Source organism: Mesoplodon densirostris, chromosome 15 (assembly GCF_025265405.1).
Source record: "Mesoplodon densirostris isolate mMesDen1 chromosome 15, mMesDen1 primary haplotype, whole genome shotgun sequence".
Classification (NCBI taxonomy): Eukaryota; Metazoa; Chordata; class Mammalia; order Artiodactyla; family Ziphiidae; genus Mesoplodon; species Mesoplodon densirostris.
Genome location: NC_082675.1, coordinates 22,292,929 through 22,319,220, shown reverse-complemented (window position 1 = coordinate 22,319,220; position 26,292 = coordinate 22,292,929). Strand labels below are relative to the sequence as shown.

The 26,292-nt window shown below is 43.0% G+C and overlaps 1 protein-coding gene across 4 annotated transcripts in view; it reads left to right on the top strand.

Annotated features, from left to right (window-relative positions):
- The window catches only part of CHEK2 (checkpoint kinase 2), a 39,923-nt gene extending 14,259 nt beyond the window's left edge, over nucleotides 1-25,664 (top strand). For 2 of the 4 annotated variants that reach the window (XM_060118447.1, XM_060118448.1), the window contains 11 exons: nucleotides 320-410; nucleotides 3,036-3,144; nucleotides 5,970-6,023; nucleotides 11,951-12,012; nucleotides 13,551-13,650; nucleotides 15,323-15,409; nucleotides 16,192-16,355; nucleotides 16,789-16,904; nucleotides 17,932-18,017; nucleotides 24,465-24,545; nucleotides 25,369-25,664. In XM_060118447.1, coding sequence (XP_059974430.1) covers nucleotides 320-410; nucleotides 3,036-3,144; nucleotides 5,970-6,023; nucleotides 11,951-12,012; nucleotides 13,551-13,650; nucleotides 15,323-15,409; nucleotides 16,192-16,355; nucleotides 16,789-16,904; nucleotides 17,932-18,017; nucleotides 24,465-24,545; nucleotides 25,369-25,458 — 1,040 coding nt within the window. In that variant the 3' untranslated portion in view covers nucleotides 25,459-25,664. Of the gene's footprint in view, nucleotides 1-319; nucleotides 411-3,035; nucleotides 3,145-5,969; nucleotides 6,024-11,950; nucleotides 12,013-13,550; nucleotides 13,651-15,322; nucleotides 15,410-16,191; nucleotides 16,356-16,788; nucleotides 16,905-17,028; nucleotides 17,138-17,931; nucleotides 18,018-19,487; nucleotides 19,764-24,464; nucleotides 24,546-25,368 lie in introns of those variants that run through there. The other 2 variants (XR_009534490.1, XM_060118449.1) reach the window with 2 other exon arrangements.
- Nucleotides 25,665-26,292: the final 628 nt, after the last annotated feature.

The window sequence follows — 26,292 nt, the reverse complement described above, 5'->3', positions numbered from 1 at the left end:
TTGCCTTTTGGTTCTGGGCCTGTGCAGTTGATAACTGTTCTGAGGTCAAAGAGTAAGAATAGCATTTATGTATGAGTTTCCTGCATTATAGTGAGAATGATGCTGTGTGTTTCCATTGTGGAATGAAGCTTGGCTGTCATCATTTTTCAAGGGTTTCATGACATGCATTAGCCTAGCTAAATGATTTCTTTGGGGTTAGATGTTAAATGGAATTAAGAACGATTGTCTTATATTCCATATGTTTACTAAGTTATAGGACCATTTATCTTTTCTTTATCAAATGGATTAATGAGACCTATTTCTGCCATTTTTTCCTTAGTTTTTGTATTTTTTGATCTGACTGTAGATGATCAGTCAGTTTATCCCAAGGACTTAAGAGACGAATACATCATGTCAAAAACTCTTGGAAGGTAATTTTTTTTTCTTATGGAACTTGCACTTAATTTCTTTCTAAACTTTTGTCATTGGCTAGTTTTTTGTTCCTGGTTTTATGGCATTCATTATGTATTCATAACATTTGTAGGGTACCTATTTGTGATAGGTATGTTATTATAATGATCAGTTGAGTAGTTTTTCTTTATAAATTTTATTGGTGATAACTTTTTAAAAGCAGTTTTATTGAGATATAACTTGCATACCATACAATTCACCCATTAAAAAATATACAGTTCAGTGGTTTTTAGTATATTCAGAGAGCTGTGAAGCCTTTACCACAATCAGTTTTAGAACACTTTCATTACCTTCCATAAAGAAACATATACTGCATTCAAAAAAAAATTTTTATCTTATCTTTGTCTGCGTTGGGTCTTTGTTGCTGCACGCGGGCTTTCTCTAGCTGCGGCAAGGGGGTGCTGCTCTTCATTGCCGTGTGTGGGCTTCTCATTGAGGTGGCTTCTCTTATTGAGGAGCACGGGCTCTAGGTTTGAGGGCTTCAGTAGTTGTAGCATGTGGGCTCAGTAGTTGTGGCTCACGGGCTCTAGAGCACAGACTCAGTAGTTGTGGTGCAGGGGCTTAGTTGCTCTGTGGCATGTGGGATCTTCCCAGACCAGGGCTCCAACCTGTGTCCCCTGCATTGGCAGGCGGATTCTTAACCACTGCGCCACCAGGGACGTCCCAGCAGTGGTTTCTTAAACGGCACCAAAAGCACAAGCCACAAACGAAAAAAATAGCAAAATCAGACTTCGTCAAATTTTAAAACTTTTGCCTCAAAAGACACTATCAAGAGAGTGAAACACAAGCCATAAAATGAGAGAAAATATTGCAAATGATATATCTGATAAGAATCTAGTATTTAGAATAAAGAACTTTTACAACTCAACAACAAAAAGATAACCCAATTTAAGAATGGGCAAAGGACATTTCTCCAAAGAAGATACAGAAATGGCCAAAAACCACTTGAGAAGATACTCAGCATCATTAGTCATTAGGGAAGTGCAAATCAAAACCACAGTGAGATGCTGCTTCACACCCATTAGGATGGCCATAATAAAGAGATGGAAAGTGACATGTGTTTGTGAGGATGCGGAGAAATTGGCACCCTTATGCACTGCTGTTGGGAATGTAAAGTGGTGCAGCCACTGTGGGAAATAGTTTGATGTTTTCTCAAAAAGTTAAACAGAATTACTGTATGACACAGTAATTCCCCTTGTTAGGTATATACCCCCCAGATTGAAAACAGATGTTCAACAAAAACTTGTGCACGAACAGTTCACTGCAGCTCTATTCACAGTAGCGAAAAGGTGGGAACAACCTAAGTGTCCATCAACAAAAGAATGGATACACAAAATGTGATATATCCATAAAATGGGCTATTATTTAGCTATAAAAAGGAACAGAATACTGATACATGCTACAGCATGGGTGAACCTTCAAAACATTCCAAGTGAAAGAAGTCAGACACAAAAGACCACATAGTGTATGATTCCACTGATGCGAGATATTCTGAGCAGGCAAATCCATAGAGAGAGAAAGCAAATTAGAGGTTGCCAGGGGCTGGGGGCAGGGAAAAAGGAGAGTGAACACTTAATGGGTTTGGGGTTTCCATTTGTGCTGATGAAAAATTTCCGGAACTAGATAGAGGTGATGGCTGCACAACATTGTGGATGTACTTAATGCCATTGAATTGTACACTTTATAATGATATAATGGCATGTAAAGCAACTAAACACCAATTAAAAAAAAAAAAAAAGAATCTTTAAGATAAAGCAAAAAAAAAACCCCACAAAACAAAAACAAAAAAAATAAAATGCGATTTTTATTAATAAAATGTTAATAGGATTGACAAAAAAGAATGATTACAATGGCAAATTTTATGTTATGTATATACACAATACATAGTAAAAAAGATGTCTTGGCAACCCCCTCACCCCATCCCCCAACCCACAGTGGTTAGAAAAGTCTACTTGCGGCAGGTAACGGGTGACTGATGCTTGATTAACTGTACTGGGTGTCATCCTGGGTAGCAGTCCTCGATTTTAGCATCTCAATTAATTGCAAATCTTCAAGAGCTTGCTGCAAGCAGATTCATGGTGCACTTTTGGTTTCTTATGTATTCTGATTTTATTTCGGGTGCAATTCATGGCATCAACTGCTTACGCACTTCCTTTGAAGACAGAGGATAAGAAAGAAGAGAAATGGATCAGTGAAAGTAATTCATTTGCAGTAGCTGTTTACTGTTGTTTCAGGCACTCATTTTTAACTTGGACTTGGTTGTATTTGGTCTTTCTCTGGCCCCTGGGATAAATCATTTCTCTCTGATTTGTTCTTAGTGTCTTTCTGAGAGTTTCACAATCTGGGGTGACATCAAGACCTAAGTCTATATCACTCAGCTCAAAAAGTGGCATTTGGAGCTGACTCAGTGTTGCTGGATGGTCCCTATTCACTTATGCCTTTGACATTTTACACTGGTGAAGTTTCTGAAAACAGAGACAATGGGCTGTCTTTAACTCGAAATGGTTGAGCCCAGTTCAGGAGTGGTGGGTCTCAGGATTAAAAACATTTTGACAGTCAGTCACTTTCTGTGTTTTTCCCTGTAGTGGCGCCTGTGGTGAGGTGAAGCTAGCTTTCGAGAGGAAGACGTGTAAGAAAGTAGCCATAAAGATCATCAGCAAAAGGAAGTTTGCTATTGGCTCTGAGAGAGATGCAGTAAGTACCCTTGTTTGTGGCTGTTTGGTCATTCTTAACACTTCTTACCTTCCCCAAATAATTTTAGAGTGGTGATTTTCAATGTCAGGAAGGATTTATTGCTCAGAATTTGTATCAAAGAACATTGAAAATTTTTGAGTATATTCAACTAATCTAAACACTTATAGATAATTTGGTTCCAAAAATATTTGGTTATACATTATAATACACATAGCAGGAACTTGTTTTTGCTTTTTTTTTCCCTTCCAAGTTGTTACAAGACTGTTTTTACAATAAATGAAAGGAAATTAGGGAAAAAAAAAATCCAGCCGTATCCCCACCACTGTAACCCCACAGCTGTTTTCAGTTTTCTCCTTCCTTCTAGTCTTTGTTCCTATGAATTTCTATTTCTAGATGGTTGAGATCATATTGTGTATACAATTTTGCATTTTGCTTTTTCACATAAGCATTAATACATATACTTTTCCCCAATATATCCTTTTTGATGATCGAGTCTCTGTTTCACCAATTTTATCATAATTTATTCAACCATTTCTCTGGTTGATCATTTAGATAAATTAGGTCATTTAGGTAATTTCTAATTCTTTGCTCTTCCTGATAACGTGGCAATGAATACCTTCATGTTTATAGATTTTTTAAAATCTTAATTAAATTATTTTAATAGTCTCTTTATATGGTAACCACTCATTTTATTACATTTTCTGTAATACACGCTTATGCATTGCTGAAGTGGCCAAGTGTATTTGTCTTTCAACACATGACCCAACAAAGTAATGTAAAACATAGCCTCTAATCACGTTTTCCTTTGTGGCCAGCTGTTTCTGGCTATTATACTCTAACATTCTTTAAAGATCAATTTCTTTTTTTTTTTTTCTCCCTAGACAATGCCATTCTCACACAGCAAGAGGAATTTCCTTTCAGTGTTCACATTGTTATAGATCTTTCCCCAGTGATTCTGGATTTGTTTCCCATTTTGGGGGGAAGAAAATAACCTACCAGATTCTTAATGACTTGGAGCACAATTTTACTTCTTAATTTCATCTTTCAAATCCTATCGGACTCTTTTAGACCTCTCCATCATCAGAGTACACCCGGATTTGGTAATAAGTTTACCGGCTTACAGGAAGAGGCAGGTTTTTAAAATTAAACATCTGGGTTTCTTCGCTGAGGTCCATTTTACATAAATATGTAATTCTATATCCTCTTTGCTTGTGGAGGGTGTAGCCCGTGAGGTTGAGTAACTCGAGTCATCCTTTTGGAATTGTAACGGAGAGCAACTTCGCTACTCTGAAGCCTCCTCCCGTTAGAGTCTCAGTAAATATCTCAGCTTGCACTTGAAATTGGAACCTGGGTCTGCTCTATTATTAGAAATGTGACTTGACGTTTTCTTTACACATTTTAATTGAATACCTTCTTGTCTATGGTTTTTGTTTGTTGTATCATTTTTATGAATGTAAGCAATTCCACAGTTGATGAGATAAGCAGAGCTTACCAGGTCAGTGTGAGAACAGTGGAAACACTTTGTTTCTGGCTGTGGGAACTGCAGCAAGTGGCTTCCTTTCTCTGAGCCTCAGTTGTTGCATCTGTGAAACGGGGATACTTTTAGAACCCAGTTCACTTGGATTATGAGGCTTATGTGAGATGACCCTTTTAAATAAAGAGCTTGGCATAGAGCTTGGTCATTATTGAATGCTTACTATTTGGCAAGCATTTTGTAGGGTGATTTTAGGTGAGTTGTGTAATTCATCCACCTCTGTGCCTTGATTTCTCTGTATGAACAGTGCTGACTTTGGAACTCAAGCAGCCTTTTCTTAAAAAATTAATTAATTAATTAATTAAGTTTTGGCCACTTTGGGTCTTCGTTGCTGCGCGAGGGCTTTTTCTAGTTGTGGCAAGTGGGGGTTACTCTTCATTGTGGTGTGTGGGCTTCTCATTGCGGTGGCTTCTCCTGTTGAGGAGTATGGGCTCTAGGCAGGCGGGCTTCAGTAGTTGTGGCGTGCAGGCTCAGTAGTTGTGGCTCGCGGGCTCTAGAACACAGGCTCAGTTGTTGTGGCGCATGGGCTTAGTTGCTCCGTGGCATGTGGGATCTTCTTGGACCAGGGCTTGAACCCATGTCCCCCGCATTGGCAGGCAGATTCTTTTTTTTTTTTTTTGCGGTACGTGGGCCTCTCACTGTTGTGGCCTCTCCCGTTGCGGAGCACAGGCTCCGGACGCACAGGCTCAGCGGCCATGGCTCACGGGCCCAGCCGCTCTGCGGCATGTGGGATCTTCCCAGACCAGGGCACGAACCCGTGTCCCCTGCATCGGCAGGCAGACTCTCAACCACTGCGCCACCAGGGAAGCCCTCTTTTTTTAAAAAAATAAATTTATTTATTTATTTGTTTTTATTTTTGGCTGTATTGGGTCTTTGTTGCTGTGTGTGGGCTTTCTCTAGTTGTGGTGAGTGGGGACTACTCTTCGTTGCGGTGTGCGGGCTTCTCATTGTGGTGGCTTCTCTTGTTGCAGAGCACGGGGTCTAGGCGCGAGGGCTTCAGTAGTTGTGGCTCTCGGGCTCTAGAGTGCAGGCTCAGTAGTTGTGGCGCACAGGCTTAGTTGCTCCGCGGCATGTGGGATCTTCCTGGACCAGGGCTCGAAGCCGTGTCCCCTGCTTTGGCAGGTGGATTCTTAACCACTGCTCCACCAGGGAAGCCCCGGCAGGCAGATTCTTAACCACTGCGCCACCAGGGAAGTCCAGGCAGCCTTTACTCAGCTAAATTGAACTGTAAGTATTTTCTGAATATTGGTTATTATTACTAATAAACTCTAATGTTATTTTTTTTTCAAAGGATCCAGCACTCAATGTTGAAACAGAAATAGAAATTTTGAAAAAACTAAATCATGTAAGTACTGCTGTAAAAAATGACCCATACTTAAATGCATTTATGTCAAAATATGGGGAGAGTGCAAAGCACTTCAGTGTAATAAAGCTAGTATTAACCTGGGTTCCTTAATTGTGTGTGTGTACGTGTGTGTTCGTGTGTGTATGCATGCATGCATGTGTTTAGCTATCATTTAGCTGGGAAGAGCTTTACCCTGAAATTTTGAAAGGACAATACTTTTTTTTTTTAACATCTTTATTAGAGTATAATTGTTTTACAATGTTGTGTTAGTTTCTGCTGAATAACAAAGTGAATCAGCTATACATATACATATATCCCCATATCCCCTCCCTGTTGCGTCTCCCTCCCACCCTCCCTATCCCAGCCCTCTAGGTGGTCACAAAGCACCGAGCTGATCTCCCTGTGCTATGCCGCTTCTTCCCACTAGCTATCTGTTTTACATTTGGCAGTGTATATATGTCTATGCCACCCTCTTACTTTGTCCCAGTTTATCCTTCCCCCTCCCCGTGAAAGGACAATACTTTATAAAGATCTTTATGATTAAATAATTATGTGATATTTCTACTGAGTTAGTTCTGGACCAAAAGACACAGTAAGTCTCCTAAATATAATGTCTTATGGGTGCTTGATCAACTGATTATGTTTGTGGAGACAATGCTCATTTGATACATTTGGTTTAATTATACCTGAAATTTTCACACCTCTTAATACCTCTTGATGGTGCTGATTTCCATTCACCTCAGTTGGAATAAATCAAATAAATCCAAGGGTATCCAATAAGTATGACAACACCCTGGATGATTAAACGGTGCCTGTGGCCTCATTGAGTATAAATAGTTCTTGTCTTTTTTGTGCAGTGATGACCTTGTCTCAATGGAAAGAATCTAAAGATGTGAGAAGAGAAAGTTGTACTAGTGGGACTGATCCCATCTTCCTTTTTATTCTTTCTGTTTTGTCATTAATTCATGGGCCCCCATGCAGTCCTGAGCTTGGTAGGCACTGGAGTTAAACTTGAAATGAAACCTCCAGTCTATCCAGCTAAGGATTGTCTGATTCTGGTTCTTAACCTCCAAACAACAAAAGGTTTCTTCTCCCTTCTCTGACCTGCTCAGACCATCCTAACAGCAAATAGAAACTAAGAACAATATCACAGGGACACAGTAATTCAACAGCTTCCTTTAGAACTCGTGATGGATCTGAAAACCCATAAGAATGTGAGTGGCTGACCTTCCTGCCTGACTTTCTTCTAATGCCCTTGCAACTTCTTCCTCTTCCCTGCATTCGCCTCCTTTTTCCATGGGATCTGGAATCTCGTTAAAGGGAGGAGCCCTCTAATTTTCTGGGGGTGGTGTTGCTTCAAACATCCCCCAAAGATAAACACTTAGAATCCTCAGAGAATTTTCTCTGATGTCAGAAGATCCCCAAACATAACATTTATACAAATCCAATGTCCGCTGCGGAGGAGAGGAATTTAAAACCCTAGAAAAGATCCTTGGAGGTATTTGTTGGCAATTTACAGGGGCACTTGGAAGCCCTGGGGAATTAAAGATGGGCTCATGAGTGCATTTTGATGTTTGGGGACAATGAGTAGAGCCTAGCAGAGTCCAGTAGACCCTGGCCTTTGGAGTCTGGTGTTGATTTATCAATTGTCAAATGTTTGTTGTGCCAGCCTGTTTTCTAGGCTCTGGGCAGTGAGCACAGATGGACTTGGTCATCCCTCCTCTTATGCGGCTTCAGTCTAGTGGGAAGACAGACCTGGGTTTCCATCCTTGCTCTGAGCATGTCATTTCACTTTGCAGAGTCTCTATTCCCTCATCTGTACAGTGGAGTCAGTAGGATACTTACCTCAAAGGTCAGTGTGAGACTTGAATGAGATGTGCTCATAAAGGTTTCAGCACAGGGAACACACTAGGGGAATGACAGTGGTCTGTAATTCCCTACCCTTTGCCCTGTAGGACCTAAGTGGAGGGTCTGGGTTGGTGGCTTCTGGTTTCTCAGAGACACTTTCATCTATGACAGCTGTAGCCCATGGCCCTGGAGATAGTGGGGACTGGAGACAGCCCATGCTGGCTCCGTCTAGGGGGGGCCTATTCTTGCTCTGTCAGCTCCCAGCCCCACCCATTCCCAGAAGGGCACTGCCAGTGATGAAGCCAAGCAGACCAAGCAGTTTCCGTTCTTTCCTCTCATCTCCTATTCCTTTTCCATGTGTGTGTCTTTTCTTCTGCTTTTCATTTTATCAAAATATCACATGCATCTCCCTCCCTGCATTTTAAAACTCTTTCAGCTTTTTTTTTTTTTTGCGGTACACGGGCCTCTCATTGTTGTGGCCTCTCCCGTTGCGGAGCACAGGCCCCGGATGTGCAGGCTCAGTGGCCATGGCTCACGGGCCCAGCCGCTCTCTGGCATGTGGGATCCTCCCGGACCGGGGTACGAACCTGTGTCCCCCGCATCGGCAGGTGGACTCTCAACCACTGAGCCACCAGGGAAGCCCTCAACGTTTTTTTTTTTAATTAATTTTTTTTGGAGTATCGTTGCTTTACAATGTTATGTTAGTTTCTGCTGTGCAGCAAAGTGAATCAGTTATACGTATACATATATCCACTCTTTTTTAGATTTGCTTTCCATTTAGGTCACCACAGAGCATTAAGTAGAGTTCCCTGTGCTCTACAGTAGGTTCTCATTCGTTACGTCGTACATAATAGTGTATGTATGTCAGTCCCAATTCATCCCATCCTCCCCTTCCCCCCTTGCTAACCATAAGTTTGTTCTCTACATCTGTGAGTCTATTTCTGCTTTGCAAATAAGTTCACCTGTACCATTTTTCTAGATTTCACATATAAGCAATATTATACGATATTTGTTTTTCTCTTTCTGACTTACTTCACTCTCTATGACAGTCTCTAGGTCCATCCGCATCTCTGCAAATGGCACTATTTCATTCCTTTTTATGGCTGGGTAATATTCCATTGTATATATATGTACCACATCTTCTTTATCCATTCCTCTGTTGATGGACATTTAGGTTGCTTCCATGTCCTGGCTATTGTAAATAGTGCTGTAGTGAACATCGGGGTGATTTTTAAAGAATTTACCTCTGTATTTCTACATAATACACATAAACTGCTCTCTCTTGGTTTATTAATGATAATAGCTCATTGCCTTCCTGTTATATGAGAATTTCAGCTCTCCTTTCCTTTCTGTTCCTCTTAATGTAATACTACAGTGCATATTCAGTGTTTCCATTATTGTGACAATAACAAATGGTCATGCAGAAACAAGTATACTATGATATGATCATAGGTAAGGAGAGGTGGAAATGGTTTGCTCTCAGCCTGACCCCATGGCTGTTTAGTCCATGAGCAAAATGTGGCTGGCAGGGCTCACCCTCAGTGGGTGGTGTGTCTGTTATTGATGTTGATGGTATTAATCTGGGCAGCATATGGGTGTCTCCTGTGTGCCAGCTGCTCTGCTGAGTGTTGGTCTTAGAAAGATAAATAAGACTTGACTCAGCCCATGCAGTGCCTCATGAAAGGAGACTTGTCGTGGGTGTCAGTTTCCTCATGGGGCAACACAGATTAGAGCCACTGCAGGAAGTGTGGATCTCAATTCCAAGGGGGACATTTGACCTGGGGCTTGATGCCTGAGGCCAAGGGTGCCCAGAAGGCTGGATCACCAGGCCTGGAGGGTAGTATGAGCAAAAGTGTGACACAGGGAGAGAATCTGAGAAGGGCCGGGAGTTTTGTGTCCTGGAAAGGAGGATTTATGGGACCAGCCGCAGGAGATGAGGCTGGGGTGGTGGGTGGGGACAGGACGAGGCTGGGTCTTGAAGGGCTTGCTAATCCCTGCTGAGAAGTTGGAATTTAGCCTCTAGGCAGCAAGGTGCTAAAGGATTTCTTTTTTCTTGTCTTCCTCCCTTCCTTTCCTCCTCCTCACTCTTCTCCCTTCCTTCCTTTAAATAATTTAAAATTATATAATGTTTGACACGTGTAAAATAAGTGTAAATTATAAAGCAAACACCTTTGAACTCACCATTAATTTAACAACGAAAACTTTGCCCATACAATTAAATCTACCTCATACTCTTTGATGTCTGTCGAGACTTGCCTTTTCCACTCGGCATTGTATTCCCAAGATCCATCATGCTGGGGAGGCTGTGGGGCATTCATTCACCGCTGTCTAACAGTTCATCATGGGGAGGTACCAATTGGAGGATTTTTTCTTTAAGATTTATTTATTATTTATTTATTTAATTTATGTTTGGCTGCATCAGGTCTTAGTTGCGGCACGTGGGATCTTCGCTGAGGTGTGCGGGATCTTTCATTCTGGCACATGGGCTCTAGTTTGTGGCACGCAGGCTCTCTAGTTGAGGTGCTTGAGCTCAGTAGTTGGGACGTGCGGGCTTAGCTGCCCCGCAGTATGTGGGATCTTAGTTCCCCAACCAGGGATCGAACCTGTGTCCCCTGCCATTGTAAGGTGGATTCTTCACCACTGGACCACCAGGGAAGTCCCTACTTGGAGGATTTTAATCAGCGATGGAAGTGATGAAATTTGCTTTGTAGCAAGATCACCCTGGTAGGTTTTGCTATTCTTTTAAATCTAAAATGTAAAAATCTTATGGGACTTCCCTGGTGGTCCAGTGGTTAAGACTCTGCGGTGCCAATGCAGGGGGCACGGGTTTGATCCCTGGTCGGGGAACTAAGATCCCACATGCTGCAGGTCGTGACCAAAAATAAATAAATAAATAAGTAAAAATCTTACAGCTTTCTTCTCTTTAATTCTTTTTTTTTTTTTAATTTATTTATTTACTTTTGGCCACGTTGGGTCTTTGTTGCTGCGCGCTGGCTTTCTCTAGTTGTGAAGAGTGGAGGCTACTCTTCGTTGCGGTGCGCGGGCTTCTCATTGTGGTGGCTTCTCTTGTAGAGCATGGGCTCTAGGCACATGGGCTTCAGGAGTCGTGGCATGCGGGCTCTAGAGTGCAGGCTCACCAGTTGTGGCACATGGGCTTAGCTGCTCCAGGGCGTGTGGGATCTTCCCGGACCAGGGCTTGAATCCATGTCCCCTGCATGAGAAGGTGGATTCTTAACCATTGCGCCACCAGGGAAGCCCTTCCCTTTAATTTAGACATAACCACAATCCTCTTCTCTGCTGGGTGGGAGTGTATGTCCCTAATAGATACTCACCACATCATTTTTCTACCCCGACCACTAGCTTTATTGTCAGTCATTTGTACTAAGAAAACAATAGGTGTGTTTTCCAAGTATAAAATCATGCTATTAAATATGCATTTTAAACTGTACAATACTGTTCTCTGTTGTTCTTCAGCAAATGCACCCAGCATTAATCAGAGGTCACAAACTATGAGCCAAAGGTGTGTGTGTGTGTCTCTCTCCTCCACCCCACAGATGTGCTGTAGAGTTCGTATGAAACTGGAATTTCCCTCTTCTCTTGGAAAATGGAGGATCTTGTCACATGGGGTCCCCTGTGGTGCCAGTTGCTTGGAGCTGAATAGCCCTGCTGTCTGGCAGGATGGCTGGGCTCCCCACCTGGCCCGCTCCCTTTATTCATGCTACCTGCTAGGCTCCCAGGTTCCTTAGGTGTCCTTGAGTCCCTGTGCTCGGGGGTCAGTGAGGAGAGGAAGGCTGGGAGGAGACTGGCCTTCCTTCCTTGGCACCAGCCTTGTATACAAAGCGTGAACTGCTCTCTTACCAGCTTGGTGGGGTGGAGAGTTTCTTGTATTTTCTCACTCAGGAGCCAGCTGTGCTGTGTTCTGCCTTCCCCTGTGCGTGGAATTCAGAGTGTCCCAAGGCAGGGGGCCAGAGGCCTGGTCTGGGCCTCCTTGACACCTTGGGTGGATATCCTGAGTTCTGCTCTTGTGGTTTTCCTCTTGGGGAGCTTCTCACTACTTTTCCTCTTTTTTCCCCTTTTAGCCTTGTATCATCAAGATTAAAGACTTTTTTGATGCCGAAGATTATTATATTGTTTTGGAATTGTGAGTAGTAAACTTTTTTTGTTTCCATTTAAACGTTTGTAAGCCACCAAAGAGCCTAATGCTGGCTTGCATTTATCCATCCTGGGGACCCTCAGTGTATGTATGTGGTGGGGGGTTAGTATCAATTCTAAAATCCCTCTAGTGTGTCCAAAGGCATGTGGATCTGAGGCTTGTGTTTGAATCTTACTCTGCTGGTGACTGACTGTCTACCCATGGGTTAGTTTACTTCACCTCTTTGAGTCTTGTATTCCCTGTGTTAAATTGGGGTAATAATGATACCCCCAGGCACAGATGCATAAGGTTCAAATGCTGTGAGGGCTGGAAAGCCCCCAGCAGAGCACCTGGCACACTAGGTGCTTAAACACAGGTGCATATTATTACTCTGAAATAACCGGCCTGGGTGGCCCTTGCTGCTTGGGATCACAGTACCAGGTTGCATGGTGACACCGGAGTATCTTTCAGGTGCTGGTTTTCTTGCAGGTTTATTTGGTATGATTATAATAATTTCCTGTCTCATTCCTGGAAGAGACCTGTTTTGATGTTCGTTCTGCATAAATGTGCAGTGTTTCTGGGAGTGGCTGTCATGGCAGACAGACAAGGCTTTACTCCTGAGCGGGAAACAGTGGCTCTGCTGGCTGACCATTAAGATTATAGAGTAAACAGCAGCCCCAGTCATAGCACTAGGAGAGACTGGACGGCCCTTGTACTTAAGGGAATATCTGTTGCTATGAAATAGGCGATTGTTATTTGACTGGATCTAGTTAAAACATTTTAATAATAATAGTAATAGCAATAATAATACAATAACAGTAACTGATACTAATTAAGCACTTAATATGAGCCAAGTCCTGCTCTAAGCAAGTCACAGGGATTGACTCATTTAACTTTCCTAACTGTCATCCAGATTACTTACAAGTTATTGGCGAGTTACTATTTTTAGGTCCACTTTACAGAAATGAGAACTGAATTGCAGAGGGATTGAATAATCTTGCCAAGCATCTCCACTGTGCCAGGTGCTTTACCTACATCAGTTATCTCTTAATTTTTACAACAGCCATCAAGGTAGGTGGGATTTTATCCCCATTTTCTGAGGAGGTAGAAACAAGCTCAGAGAGGTTGTGTAACTTGCCCATAGTCCCACAGCTGGGAAGTGGTGGAGCTGGGGTTCAGACCCCAGTTGTCAGATTGTAGGTTCCTGCTTTCTCCTCTACACCAATCTCAGAACCACCTGGGGTGCACAATAAAAATGCAGACTCCTGGGTCCCACCTCTGATCTACTGCATCAGATTTTTTAAAAGCTCCCCAAGCATCTCCAATTCCCACTGTGCTCTTCCTCCATCTTTCCTTGTTCCTTAGCTTCCAATGGGCACATCTTTGTTGTGGACGAGGCTTATTACCTCACTGCTTTTACAAATGGGAGTCAAGAGTGAATGAACACTTTGCTTGTCTTAATGAGTTTGCTTTGTTTGTGTTATTCTCTTCCCTCCAAGTGAGTTTCCCTCCAGGAATGAATCCCCTGCTTTACCTGTGTGTTTCAGGATGGAAGGAGGAGAGCTGTTTGATAGGGTGGTGGGAAGTAAGCGCCTGAAAGAAGCTACATGCAAACTCTATTTTTACCAGATGCTCCTGGCTGTGCAGGTAAGAGAAGCCCTTGCTGCTTTTGACAGTGTACTTTCTTTTAAGTGTTATTCTCCCAGTTAGGCAGAAGATGAGGGAGCAGGTATAAAAACCCAGAGAACAGAGTGTGTGTGTGGGTTGTTCCATTCTTGGCAAAAACATCCCACCCCTTTGACTCAGATGAGAAAGCTCTTGCTGTGAGGCTTAAGAGAGTGAAAAAAAACGAAGTTAAAGAAATAAACAGTCACACATGGCCTCTCTTTAGCTTGGAGGTATTTCTGGAGGGGAAGGGATCTCTACTGCTGCCTGATCCTTGCAGAAATCCCCCTTACCTCTCAAGGGGGTGGCTGGGCAGGTATGAGGACAGATCACACCCCCGTGGCACAGTGCTAGGGGTTTCTTACACATGTAGCATCTTGTTAACTGTGGCAGGCACGCGGGCAGGCACACTCTCTGCCTTCTCTTCAATATTCGGGGCAAGTGTTGGGTGGAGGAACAGCTGATGTCACCCTGCATGCTTCAGAGAACATCACCGTTTCTCAACCCAGATTTGGTTGTGGCGATTCCCTGCCAAGGCCTCTTCCCTTGAGAACCTACTGTGTGCAAGAGACGCAGTGATTGGGAGCAGCTCTTGCATTGGGTGAGGATTGAGGGAGATTTTCCAGGGGCTGGTCTACCTGGGTGCCCACCCTGGGGGCTTCACCAGATCCCTTTCCGAGTGGAGGGGTCTTGGAGGATTTTTCCTCTAGGCCAGAGGGATATCCAGAGAAAATTGAAGCCCATAAATACCTAACCACTGCTTTACTCTCTTAATGGTTTTTCCCAACCTTATATTATACCAAGAATATTAAGATGAATTGAGTGCAGATCAGTGGATGTGGGAAACTTTTTTTTCCTAAAGAAATATGACTTAGTATATAAAAAAAATGAATACACAAAGAAATATCACCATTCTATTTCAGTGATAGTTTTCAAAGACTAATCTTTGCATCAAGGAATATGTTAACTCTGGGTGTTCAAACAGATAATCTATACATGTGTACTTTACAGAGTCCCTTTAAAAATATTCTCAGGGATGGAATAACCAAATATACTATTTTGGTGGAATTTTTATAGTTTAAGATGGTCTCATAATATTTTATATCACCCATTTACATTTTTATTATTGAAATTGACATCTGTTTCTGTCAATGTGAAGGGATAGTTATTATCTTGAAGAGTGAAGTAAAGTGTCTACTGTCATAAGTTGCCTTTTTCATTTTTCTACTTTTTTTTTTTTTTTTTTGCGGTATGCAGGCCTCTCACTGTTGTGGCCTCTCCCGTTGCGGAGCACAGGCTCCGGACGTGCAGGCTTAGTGGCCATGGCTCACGGGCCTAGCCGCTCCACGGCATGTGGGATCTTCCCGGACTGGGGCACGAACCTATGTCCCCTGCATCGGCAGGTGGACTCTCAACCACTGCACCACCAGGGAAGCCCCCATTTTTCTACTTTTTTAAAGTTTCTTGCAAACAAATTTGTAAACACTAATCCATTTATCCAGTGGTTTTCTATGATTTGGGGGAATATGGTTGTGAGTAACATGGCTTACAGTTTCATCCAGCTGTAAAATGTGTGTGTGTGTGTGTATGTGTGTGTGTCTCTACTCACATACTACTCCATATATCTGAGGGTCATGCCTGTCTTTCTATGCAGTACCTTCACGAAAATGGCATTATACATCGGGACTTAAAGCCAGAGAATGTTCTACTCTCATCTCAAAAAGAGGACTGCCTTATAAAGGTAAGAAATGTATGTTCTATATGTGGCCACTCCAGTAGATTTCTGTTCAGAAACTGTTTTTAAATTCATCAAGTAAAAAGTGGGAGCATAAAAAGGTAGAGAACTTGACCTTCCCACTCTTAGCAATTCTTTTAGAGATCAGGTGGTATTGCTCCAATCCAGATGTAATGAGCATTTATTGAGCTCCATTGTGTATAAGCCACTTTCATCTTCAGAGGGAGGAAGTAGGGGTCTAGATGGGAGAAACACATCCCCTATCTTCCTCTGTTTAAAACAGTACTTCGCAATCCTGGCTTCATTTTAGAATCCTCTGCTGATTTAAAAAAAAAACAAACAAACCATGACACCAAGGCTATGCCTCAGAATCACTATAGGTGGCACCCAGGTGTAAATATTTTCCCCAGGCTCCTCGGGTATTCCAGTTTGCAGCCAAGGTTGAGAAACTGGGGTCTAAGGAGAACCAGGAATAACTAATTAGAATTCTAGAGTGTCTGTTTAGGGTTATAAGCCTTTTGTAAGGTTACAGAAAACCCAGATCTAAGTTGAGAAAACCTGGGCCTTAAAGTTCCTTGGCTCAGGAATTTTCATTTAAGCAAAATTAAATAACTTGCAGAGTTTAAAATTACCTTACCAAAACATCAGTGTGTAGATTCCAGATTAATGGCAGCATGAACCATAGGATAGGAACTGTTCTAATCTGCATGTCTTTTGGGACTGGCAGACTATGTTACTCTTTATTTTATGATGTCATTAAAAGTGATTCCCTTTTGTCCTTACTTTAGATTACTGATTTTGGGCAGTCCAAGATTTTGGGGGAGACCTCTCTGATGAGAACCTTATGTGGTACCCCCACTTACCTGGCTCCTGAGGTTCTTAATTCTTTTGGGACTGCTGGATATAACCGTGCTGTGGACTGCTGGAGTTTAGGAGTTATTCTTTTCATTTGGTATGTTTTCATCTCTTCAGACTCTGGTTGGAGGTATTTAGGTGAAATCAGAAATGTGTCCAGGTCGAGAGCTTTGTTTAATTTAGGTCACTTTTTTTTTTTTTTGCGATACACGGGCCTCTCACTGTTGTGGCCTCTCCCGTTGTGGAGCACAGGCTCTGGACGCGCAGGCTCAGCGGCCATGGCTCATGGGCCCAGCTGCTCCGCGGCATGTGGGATCTTCCCGGACCAGGGCACGAACCCGTGTCCCCTGCATTGGCAGGCGGACTCTCAACCACTGCGCCACCAGGGAAGCCCTAGGTCACTTTTTTTGACCATCGATTTAAAGCAACACCTAATTTTTCATGATGCTGAAAAAGAAATCGATATATCCGTGAATGCCACTGAGAATGCCACTTTATTTCTTTTCCTTTCTCTCTTTACCAATATTAAGCCTTAGTGGGTATCCACCTTTCTCTGAGCATAAGACTCACGTGTCACTGAAGGATCAGATCACCAGTGGAAAATACAACTTCATTCCTGAAGTCTGGGCAGAGGTCTCAGAGAAGGGTATGGATATGAAAGGGTTAAGAATTTGTGGTTTGCTAGAATGTGTGTGTGCCGTGGTGGGAATTTCTTTTCAAATTCTGTGATGTTTTCTCCTGTCAATTCTGTTCTTGTTTTCTGTTGTTAGTTTTGCACCTTTTGAGAGGCAAAGGAAATTATTAGGAACTTGGGCTCCAGAGCCAGGCTGATGTAGGCTCGTGTCCCGGGTCGGCTACTTCCTAGCTGTGTGACCTTAGGCAAGTTACTTAACATCTCTGGGTCTCCATTTCGTTTATTTGTAAAAGGGGCACAATGAACCCCTACCTTAAGGGGTTTTGTGAGGGTTAAGTGTAATATGCTCACTGTGCCTGGTATCTATTTAAGTGTGCAAAATAATGGGTAACTTTTTAGTTACAAGGTCTCCTTTGAATTAGTAAGCACAGCAAGAGCTAAATGTAATTAATTTGTATTTTAGAATTTAAAAGGGTAACTTTGTAATTCTCAAAACAAAAAGTAGAAAACTAAAACAATGTACCACAGATGATTGTGCTAAGTGTCACAGTGTCTAAGAAATAATATTGCAATATACAGCCAGCCTCCACTTGTTGCTGGCTGTCAAGCTTTGTTTCTGCCAAGCCTGGGATTTCAAGGAGCGAGCTCTCGCTGGCTGAGGAGCTCTCACCATCACTCTGTGGGTCTTGGAGAGAGTTGGCTGAACATCCTGAGTTTTAGAACTGGGGGAAGTTCAGCTTTAATTAGTTTGAACTTGAGTCCAGCAAGGAGAGTAGGGACGGAGAGCTAAGAGGTTGTGATGTCTGAGCAGGGAGTGTTGGGGAGCATCATGGTCGTTCCTGGTGTTCTAGAGCACGTGGACAAATACAGAATGGGGAGGATTAGGGGGCCCTGCCTACCATGCCTACTGATCACAAGGACCTCAGCCCCTCTCTCCTCTTTCTGGCTGTTGGCCTGTGATTCTGGCACACTCTAATTTTGTTGATTTAATGCCTTTATCCTTCTCACTGTGATTTGCCAAATTATCTTACTGCTTTAGCTCTGGACCTCGTCAAGAAGTTGTTGATAGTGGATCCAAAGGCACGTTTTACGACAGAAGAAGCTTTAAGACACCCGTGGCTTCAGGTGTGTATGGGGCAGTGCCTGCCAGCCTAAAATACCCAGGCAGCCCTGAACTGTGCCTGAGAGATGGGGAAGAGGATGAAAACATATGTTTGCTTTGTTGGGTCTGTTTAATGCAATTTTTAAAGACAGGTTTAGGTGTGTGGGTATGTGTATGTTTGTCTATGGGTCTGAGTGTGGGTGTGTCTCGTGTTTGAGTGCAACCTTTACGACTTGACTTGGATAGACAAGCTCACTTTATGGCCTGTCCTGGTTCCACTTGGCTTCCCTGAGTCTGCGGTTCAGTTGTGTTCCATTGTGTTCCTTTGAGAGATTGTTCTAGCTCCAAACTTCCACCCTAGCTATGTCCTTCTCTTCCCTCAAACACCGTACCCCAGATGGGTGGGATGGGCTGCGTTCCAGCCATCTTCAACCTTAGATCAGGGAAGCAGGGGTGGGAGGAGGGGAGCAGCCTCGTTGGGGGAGAATTTGGCTATTTCTTAAGCCCAAGTGATCGGGCATGAGGGGTCCCACTTCTCGTTCATGGTGAGTAAGCATGCCGTTAGCAGATTGTCACCTGTGCCTTTCAAGTCTGCATTTCCTCTGCTGGGGGTTGTGGCTGCCATTAGATTATGTACTGATCTCATTTGAGCTGCCAGGGTTGGAAGTCCTTAGTGGCTTTGGTGGGCTAGCCTTTGGTTTTAGAATTCACTACGGCCTCGGGCAGGCTTTTTGATGGATGCCAGGTCTTCTGTTAAGTGGAGTTCCTTTTAGCATAGCCATACGCCTTTCTGTTAACTTTCATTTGGTCTCTGTTTCCTGTGGGGATGGGGGACTTAACCAGGTTGCTTGAGCTGGAGGCTCACATACTGTGGGAATTTATAGTCCAGGAACTCCTTGGGTTATCTAGTCTCAGCACTGTGCTTCTGGGGCTCTGGGAAGAGTGTCCTCGTTCTTTCTCTCTTCCAACCCTCCACACCGAACAGTTCTGCTCAGGCCAGCTCAGGTTGAGAACAAGAAATCCTTACAAGAAACAAAAAGTAGATATATGTGTTTGGGATGTTGCCCTGGAAACAGCAGTCCCTCCAGGAAAAAATCTGTCAGATGATTTAGCACTTAATAGACCACACAGATTTGAAACTGCAGGACCCTGGAGAAAAGGAATTTGAAAATAAAGGGTGCCTTTGCATGTGGGGACTTAATTTTGATGAAAAAGAAAAACATTCCTCTTGGCTCTTTTCATGTGCCTTAATAGGGAAACTCTTGGGGGACAGATATGGAGGTAGAGGAGCTGTGTTAGTCTTGAGGAAAACCGAGCTTGCCAGTTAGGCCTGGGAACAGGGTTTACATCTGCCCAAAATGTACAAACAAGCATAGCCTATTTTTCTTGTACTTTTTGTCTCAAAATTGTTAACAACTAAGGAAAAGGTGAAATTCAACCCTGCCACAGGGGTCTCACTTGAATACTCTTTTGTCCACATTTTATTTTTGCAGCAGAAGGTGGAGTGAACATTCAATGAGGACGAGGATGCCAAGTGCCCACGTAAATCACCTGCTGGTGACAGTTTAGGTTTCATTTTGGGAAAATTCAGTGTTTTTGAGGAAACTAAATGGTTTTATGGGTCTGGCACTGGACTGAGTGTTTGGAATGTGAGTTCTGATCTCTTTTTTGTTATTAACAGTGTCCAATTTTGGGAGCATCCCTTATATCCACCTTTGACCTCACGTTCACCTCTTTTTTTTTAAAATTAATTAATTAATTAATTTTTGGCTGCGTTGAGTCTTTGTTGCTGTGCATGGGTTTTCTCTAGCCGCGGCGCGAGGGGGCTACTCTTCGTTGCGGTACGAGGGCTTCTCACTGCAGTGGCTTCTCTTGTTGTGGAGCACGGGCTCTAGGCACGTGGGCTTCAGTAGTTGTGGCATGCGGGCTCTAGAGTGCAGGCTTAGTAGCTGTGGTGCCTGGGCTTGGTTGCTCCGCAGCATGTGGGATCTTCGCGGACAAGGGCATGCATCCATGTCCCCTGCACTGGCAGGCGGATTCCTAACCACTCCGCCGCCACGGAAGTCCATGTTTACTTCTTGAAATAGAGGATTTTTTCCTGCTTAACTTGGAGACATATTACAATGTCATATTTTTGAATAGATTGTAGACATCTCAAAGGAAGGGTATTTACAGATACACATTCTATCTGTGGTATGTAATGATTTCCTTTTTCATATTACTGCTTACCGATGACTCTTTTTATTTTCATTTTTGGCCATGCCATGGCTTGTGGGAACTTAGTTCTCCAACCAGGGACTGAATCCGGGCCCCAGCAGTGAAAGCACCGAGTCCTAACCACTTGACTGCCAGGGAATTCCCAACTGATGACTTGTTTTAAATACAGGCTTAAATAGGCTTGTGGTCATTTCTGTTTGGCTGTATGGTTTCATCTCTTCATGCATTCATTCATGCTTTCAGAGGACAGGTAAGGAGCTCATGTGTCAAGCACTGTTAGGCACTGTGGATACACAGTCTAGGTGGCGGCCAACCCTGACTACAGAGCAGTGAGATACATGTGGTAATAGGGGTAGGCACAGAGTATGGAGGATCCCCAGGATGAGGACTGCCCACAGGGCTTCCGGTACCCGCAAGTTCACACGGTGTGGAGACTGTCTAAGGGCAGGGTGGCCTGGGGATGACATAGCAGTATTACTTTGCTCAGACTGCCATAACAGAGTACCATTGACTGGGTGGTTTAAACAATAGAAATTTATTTTCTCACAATTCTGGAGGCTGGAAGTCCAATTTCAAAGTGCCAGCAGGTTTGGTTTCTCCTGAGGCCTCTTTCATTGCCCTGCAGGTGGCTGCCTTCTCTCTGTGTCTTCACTTGGTCTTTTCTCTGTGTGCTCACATCCCTGGTGTCTTCTTTTCTCCTGAGGACATCAGCCATAATGGATTAGGGCCCCACCCTAAAAGCCCAATTTAAACAAAAAATTTATTATATTTAAGTATGTTTGATTTACAATGTTGTGTTGGGCTTCCCTGGTGGCACAGTGGTTAAGAATCCACCTGCCAATGCAGGGGACACGGGTTTGAGCCCTGGTCCGGGAAGATCCCGCATGCCATGGAGCAGCTAAGCCTGTGCACCACAGCTACTGAGCCTGCGCTCTAGAGCCTGTAAGCCACAACTACTGAGCCCGCGAGCCACAACTACTGAGCCCGTGAGCCACAACTGCTGAAGCCCGTGTGCCTAGAGCCCGTGCTCCGTCAGAAGCCACCGCAATGAGAAGCTCACCTTCCACAACGAAGAGTAGCTCCCGCTCGCTGCAACTAGAGAAAGCCCGTGCACAGCAATAAAGACCCAATGCAGCCAAAAGTAAATAAATAAATAAATAAATTTATATGTTAAAAATTGTGTGAATTTCTGCTGTACAGCAAAGTGATTCAGTTATATATATGTATACATTCTTTTCCATATTATTTTCCATTATGGTTTATCACAGGATATTGAATATGGTTCCCTGTGCTATATGGTAGGACCTTGTTGTTTATCCATTCTCCATATAATAGTTTGCATCTGCTTATCCCAAATTCCCAGTCCATCCCTCTCCCACCCCTACTCCCCCTTGGCAACCACGAGTCTGTTCTTCATGTCTGTGAGTCTGTTTCTGTTTCATAGATAAGTTCATTTGTGTGTGTTATATTTTAGATTCCACATATAAGTGATATCATACTAAATCTCTAGGTCCATCCATGTTGCTACAAATGGCATTATTTCATTCTTTTTTATGGCTGAGTAGTATTCCATTGTATATATGCACCACATCTTTATCCATTCATCTGTTGATGGACATTTAGGTTGTTTGGCTATTGTAAATAGTGCTGCTATGAATATACGGGTGCATAAATCTTTTTGAATTATAGTTTTCTCCAGATATATGCCCAGGAGTGGGATTGCTGGATCATATGGCAACTATTTTTAGTTTTTTGAGGAGCCTGCTTACTGTTTCTCCATAGTGGCTGCACCAATTTACATTCCTACCAACAGTGTAGGAGGGTTCCCTTTTCTCCAAATCCTCTCCAGCATTTTTAATTTGTAGACTTTTTAACAATGGCCATTTTGACCAGTGTGAAGTGGTACCTCATTGTAATTTTGATTTGCATCTCTCTAATAATTAGCAATGTTGAGCATCTTTTCATGTGCCTCTTGGCCATCTGTATGTCTTCTTTGGAGAAATGTCTATTTAGGTCTTCTGCCCATTTTTTGATTGGGTTGTTTGATTTTTTTTGTTATTGAGCTGTATGAGCTGTTTATGTATTTTGGAAATTAAGCCCTTGTTGCTCGAATCATTTGCAGATATTTTCTCCCAGTCTGTAGGTTGTCCTTTGGTTTTATTTGTGGTTTCCTTTGCTGTACAAAAGCTTGTAAGTTTGATAAGGTCCCATTTGTTTATTTTTGCTTTTATTTCTATTGCCTTGGGAGGCTGACCTAAGAAAACAATGGTACGATTTATGTCAGAGAATGTTTTGCCTATATTCTCTTCTAGGAGTTTTATGGTGTCATGTCTTATATTTAAGCTAAGAGCCTTATTTTAACTTAATTATCTGTTTGAAGGCCCTGTCTTCCAAATACAGTCACAATTCTGGGGGTTGGGCTTCAACATATAAATGGGGTCCGGGGGGGGCACAATTCAGTCATAACTCACACAGTTCAGCCATGACAATCACAATTCAGTTGCCACAGCAACGGGGGAATAGCATTTTCAACATTGATTGGGTCCCTCTGATATGGAGGCCCCTGTGCTTACTACAGTGCCTGGTATCTAAGGGTCCTCAACTGTTCACTGAGTGAATGAGGAAGGTGGGTGAGGTGGGTGGGCAGGGAGACACAGAGGGCATTTCTGGCGGAGGCTGTAAGCAGGTGTAGGAGGAAATAAGGGATGGACCTTTGAGAGTGGCCTTGCTGAGAAGTGAGATCCTAGAGGACAGTGTGGAGTGGAATCCAGATGAACTTCGCACTTGGGCAGTGGGGAGCTACACTGAATGATGCAATAAACAGGGTGATGGAAGCAGGTGATTCTAGCTACTAGATGTAGAACAGGTGAATTCATCCTCGAGCACTAATTTTTCTATATCCATCAAATTGCTGAATATTGAAGGCCTTCACTCCTAGGTCCTTTCTCTGCACCCACCATGGTGCACTTGGCGTAGTGGGAGGAGTGGAGCAGGGGTTGGATGGAAAAGTACATGGGGGTTTGGAAGTGGGCTGCTCTGGGTCTGTATTCTGCACATGCTACTTGTGAGTGGCTGAGCTCAGCTTTCAGCTGGCCCCAAAGCCCACAGTCCTAGTCATGGGTGTTTCACCTTTTTGAAGGTAGGGAGGGCTGTCACCTCTCAGGGCTCCCAGATGCAGAAGTGAGCCCTGCAGAAGTGATTATCCATGGAGGTGGGCAGGAGTTTTCGGTGTACCCTGCCCCACCCCTCATTTCCCTCTCCAGCAGCAATAAACACCTGTTCACTTTTTTTTTCTCATTAGCTCTGGGATATTGTGGGCTTGAAGTCCTTCTGGCAACTTGTGCAGTGCTTGCTGGGTGAATTTTCCTAGGGTGCAGGGTTGCTTTGTTAGGGTGGCCCTGGTAACTGGTCTCATTGTTGGCAGTGGGAGGGGGGACCTCCTGGAAAGATCTGGGGAGCAGCATGGAGCCAACCCCAGCCTCTGACGTCCTGATCGCCATCTCTCAGGATCTGGGATGCTGGCTCTGAAAGATTGACTACTAAGGTCTATGGTTCTCTCTGACCCACCCGGAGCTCTTTTTTTTTTTTTTTTTTTTGCAAAATAAAATTTATTTGCTAATGAAATTAAAATATAGTGAAAACCAAGAAAATGCTCTTTCAGAAGATTTTATCATATTTCAGCTATATTCTACTGATAATAATTACTTCTATTTTTATTATTTGTATATCACCTTTCGGTTTACAAAGTCTTTAATAATTCTCTCCTACCTTAACACTAGTCAAAACACTTGAAACCATTTGAAATAGTTTGATGGGGCTTTGTGACATAGTGTAATACATTTTCTACCACAGATTTTCAAGGATCATATAATGAAAATAAATTTATATGACAGGTTTGGATAAGCAACTATTTCTTTGCTCCCTTGTTTTCACAGATGAAATTATGTAATTCCATAAGTATATTTTAGTCAACCAATCCTTTTGTTACATAGTTACATAATTGAAAGGTGACAGTTACTCATTATGTTGTAGTCAGTCTGCTAGTAGTAGACATTCACCCGGAGCTCTTAAGCGTATGGGTTTGGTTCAGCCAGTGTTGACTGAGCACCGACTGCTGATTAGACTTTTCCCTTTTCTCCACATTCATCCCCATCTTAGCCTACTTCCCTGTTTCCAGGGGCATCCTAGCCCTGCCTTTCAGGAGCTTTCTTTCCCTCATTCACAGCCTACTTATGTTTTTCATTTCTTCACAGGATGAGGACATGAAGAGAAAATTTAAGAATTTGCTTTCTGAAGAAGAAAAGTCGATGACTCTGCCCCAGGTTCCCGCCCAGGTATTCTGGATCATGGTCATTAAATATAGGCTAAGTTTAAAGAGCCAATGAGTGGAGGATAAGGAGTTTGAATAGTCTCTTTAGCAGTGATTGCTTAACATTTTTTTGGTAAGGAATAATGTAGTAGATACTTTGTTTCAGCTTGATCTGCTCTGGCACCTTTAGAAGATTTAATAATGAAGAGTATGTTTAATGCATTAGAGAAGCACAGCTAGGAGTTATCATTCAGGAAGTCTCCTGTAAGGCAAGATTGGAAGACTTATTAGAGGCTCAGATTTAAATTTGTTTGAAAAATTTTAAATTTGGGGGAGTGGTTGATGATTTCTGATTATAATCTTACTCCTCTAAAGTTCTTTGTAGGTATCAGTTAATATCTGTTCATTCCTGTCCTGCCTTCTTTTGGTAACACTCCTCTTCCTACTGCTCCCTTGCAATTTTATAAATGGGGAAACAAAGACACAAAAAAGATTGTCTTCTCACAAAAGAGCAAGACTTGAGGCTCCTGGGAGAGGTATTGTGGTCCCTTGACATTTCCTAATTTAGAAGACAACCAAGAGGAGCCTGGTTAGGCTGCTTACTTTGAATAGACATCATTGAGTGGTTGGAAGCCCCAAGGGAGAGAAATGTCAGTCCGATCGGGGTGTCTGAGTTTGGGAGGGGTGTGGTGGGGATTCAGAGTCAATGAGGACAACCAGTATTCTTGGTCCTAGAAGTTTCACCTGAAAGGCTCCAAGTTTACTGGAAGTGTATAGGGAAACTTTGATAAACTGTAACCAAGCCGGAGGTTTTCTTTGAACATTTCTCCCTTTCCCTCTACTTTCAGCCTTCTACAAGTCGAAAGCGGCTTCTTGAAGGGGAAGCAGAGGACGCCGACCCCAAAAAGCGCCTGGCTGTGTGTGCTGCTGTGTCATGAACACCAGCTGGCCGTGAAAGAAACGTACTGTCTTGAACCCTGCTGCCATGTTCTTTAAATCTGTTTTGCATAGCTTGTATTTTCATTATGGGAACAGTGGCTTTTCCATAATCATTGATACACAGTTCAAAATGTAACGGAACCTGGGCTTTGTGCTTTTGCTTGTTGATCAGCTCTTAATTACACGCCTTTAGTGTGTGCATATCTGAAGTGGTGTGCCTTTCGTCTGATGCCTCTACCTTGGCTGTAACCAGGCAGGTTTCTTGGGATGTATCCCTGGGTGAGCTTCATACAAATTCTAAAGTTGCAGGGGATGGGGCACAGTGAGTCAGGGTGGGGTGTGTCGAGACTGGCCAGAGTCCTTACAAGATGGTCGGTACCTTGGTGCATCTACTATGGGCCAGTTTTATTTTTTTTTAACTTTAATTTTTAAAAATTTTATTTTTCATTTTCATTTTTTTGGCTATGTGGCTTTCGGGATCTTAGTTCCCTGACCAGGGATCGAACCCGTATCCCCTGCAGTGGAAGTGTGGAGTCCTAACCACTGGACTGCCAGGGAATTCCCACATGGGCCAGTTTTAGAGTCCCATTCTCACCCTCATCATCTCTGAAATCACAGAGCCAGGTAAGTTGTGAAATTAAAAAATTTCCTGATTTTAGGAAGAGGACCAGGCACATCAACTGTGTTTATACGTAATACCCCACTGAATCCTATAACCAAACACTTTAATATTGCTGCAGCAAATAGTCACAGTAAGAGGAATAGAGAAAACTGTAAATAGCTTCATGTCACTTCAGGTCCATCTTTTCTGCCACGAGAGTTATGGAGGACTC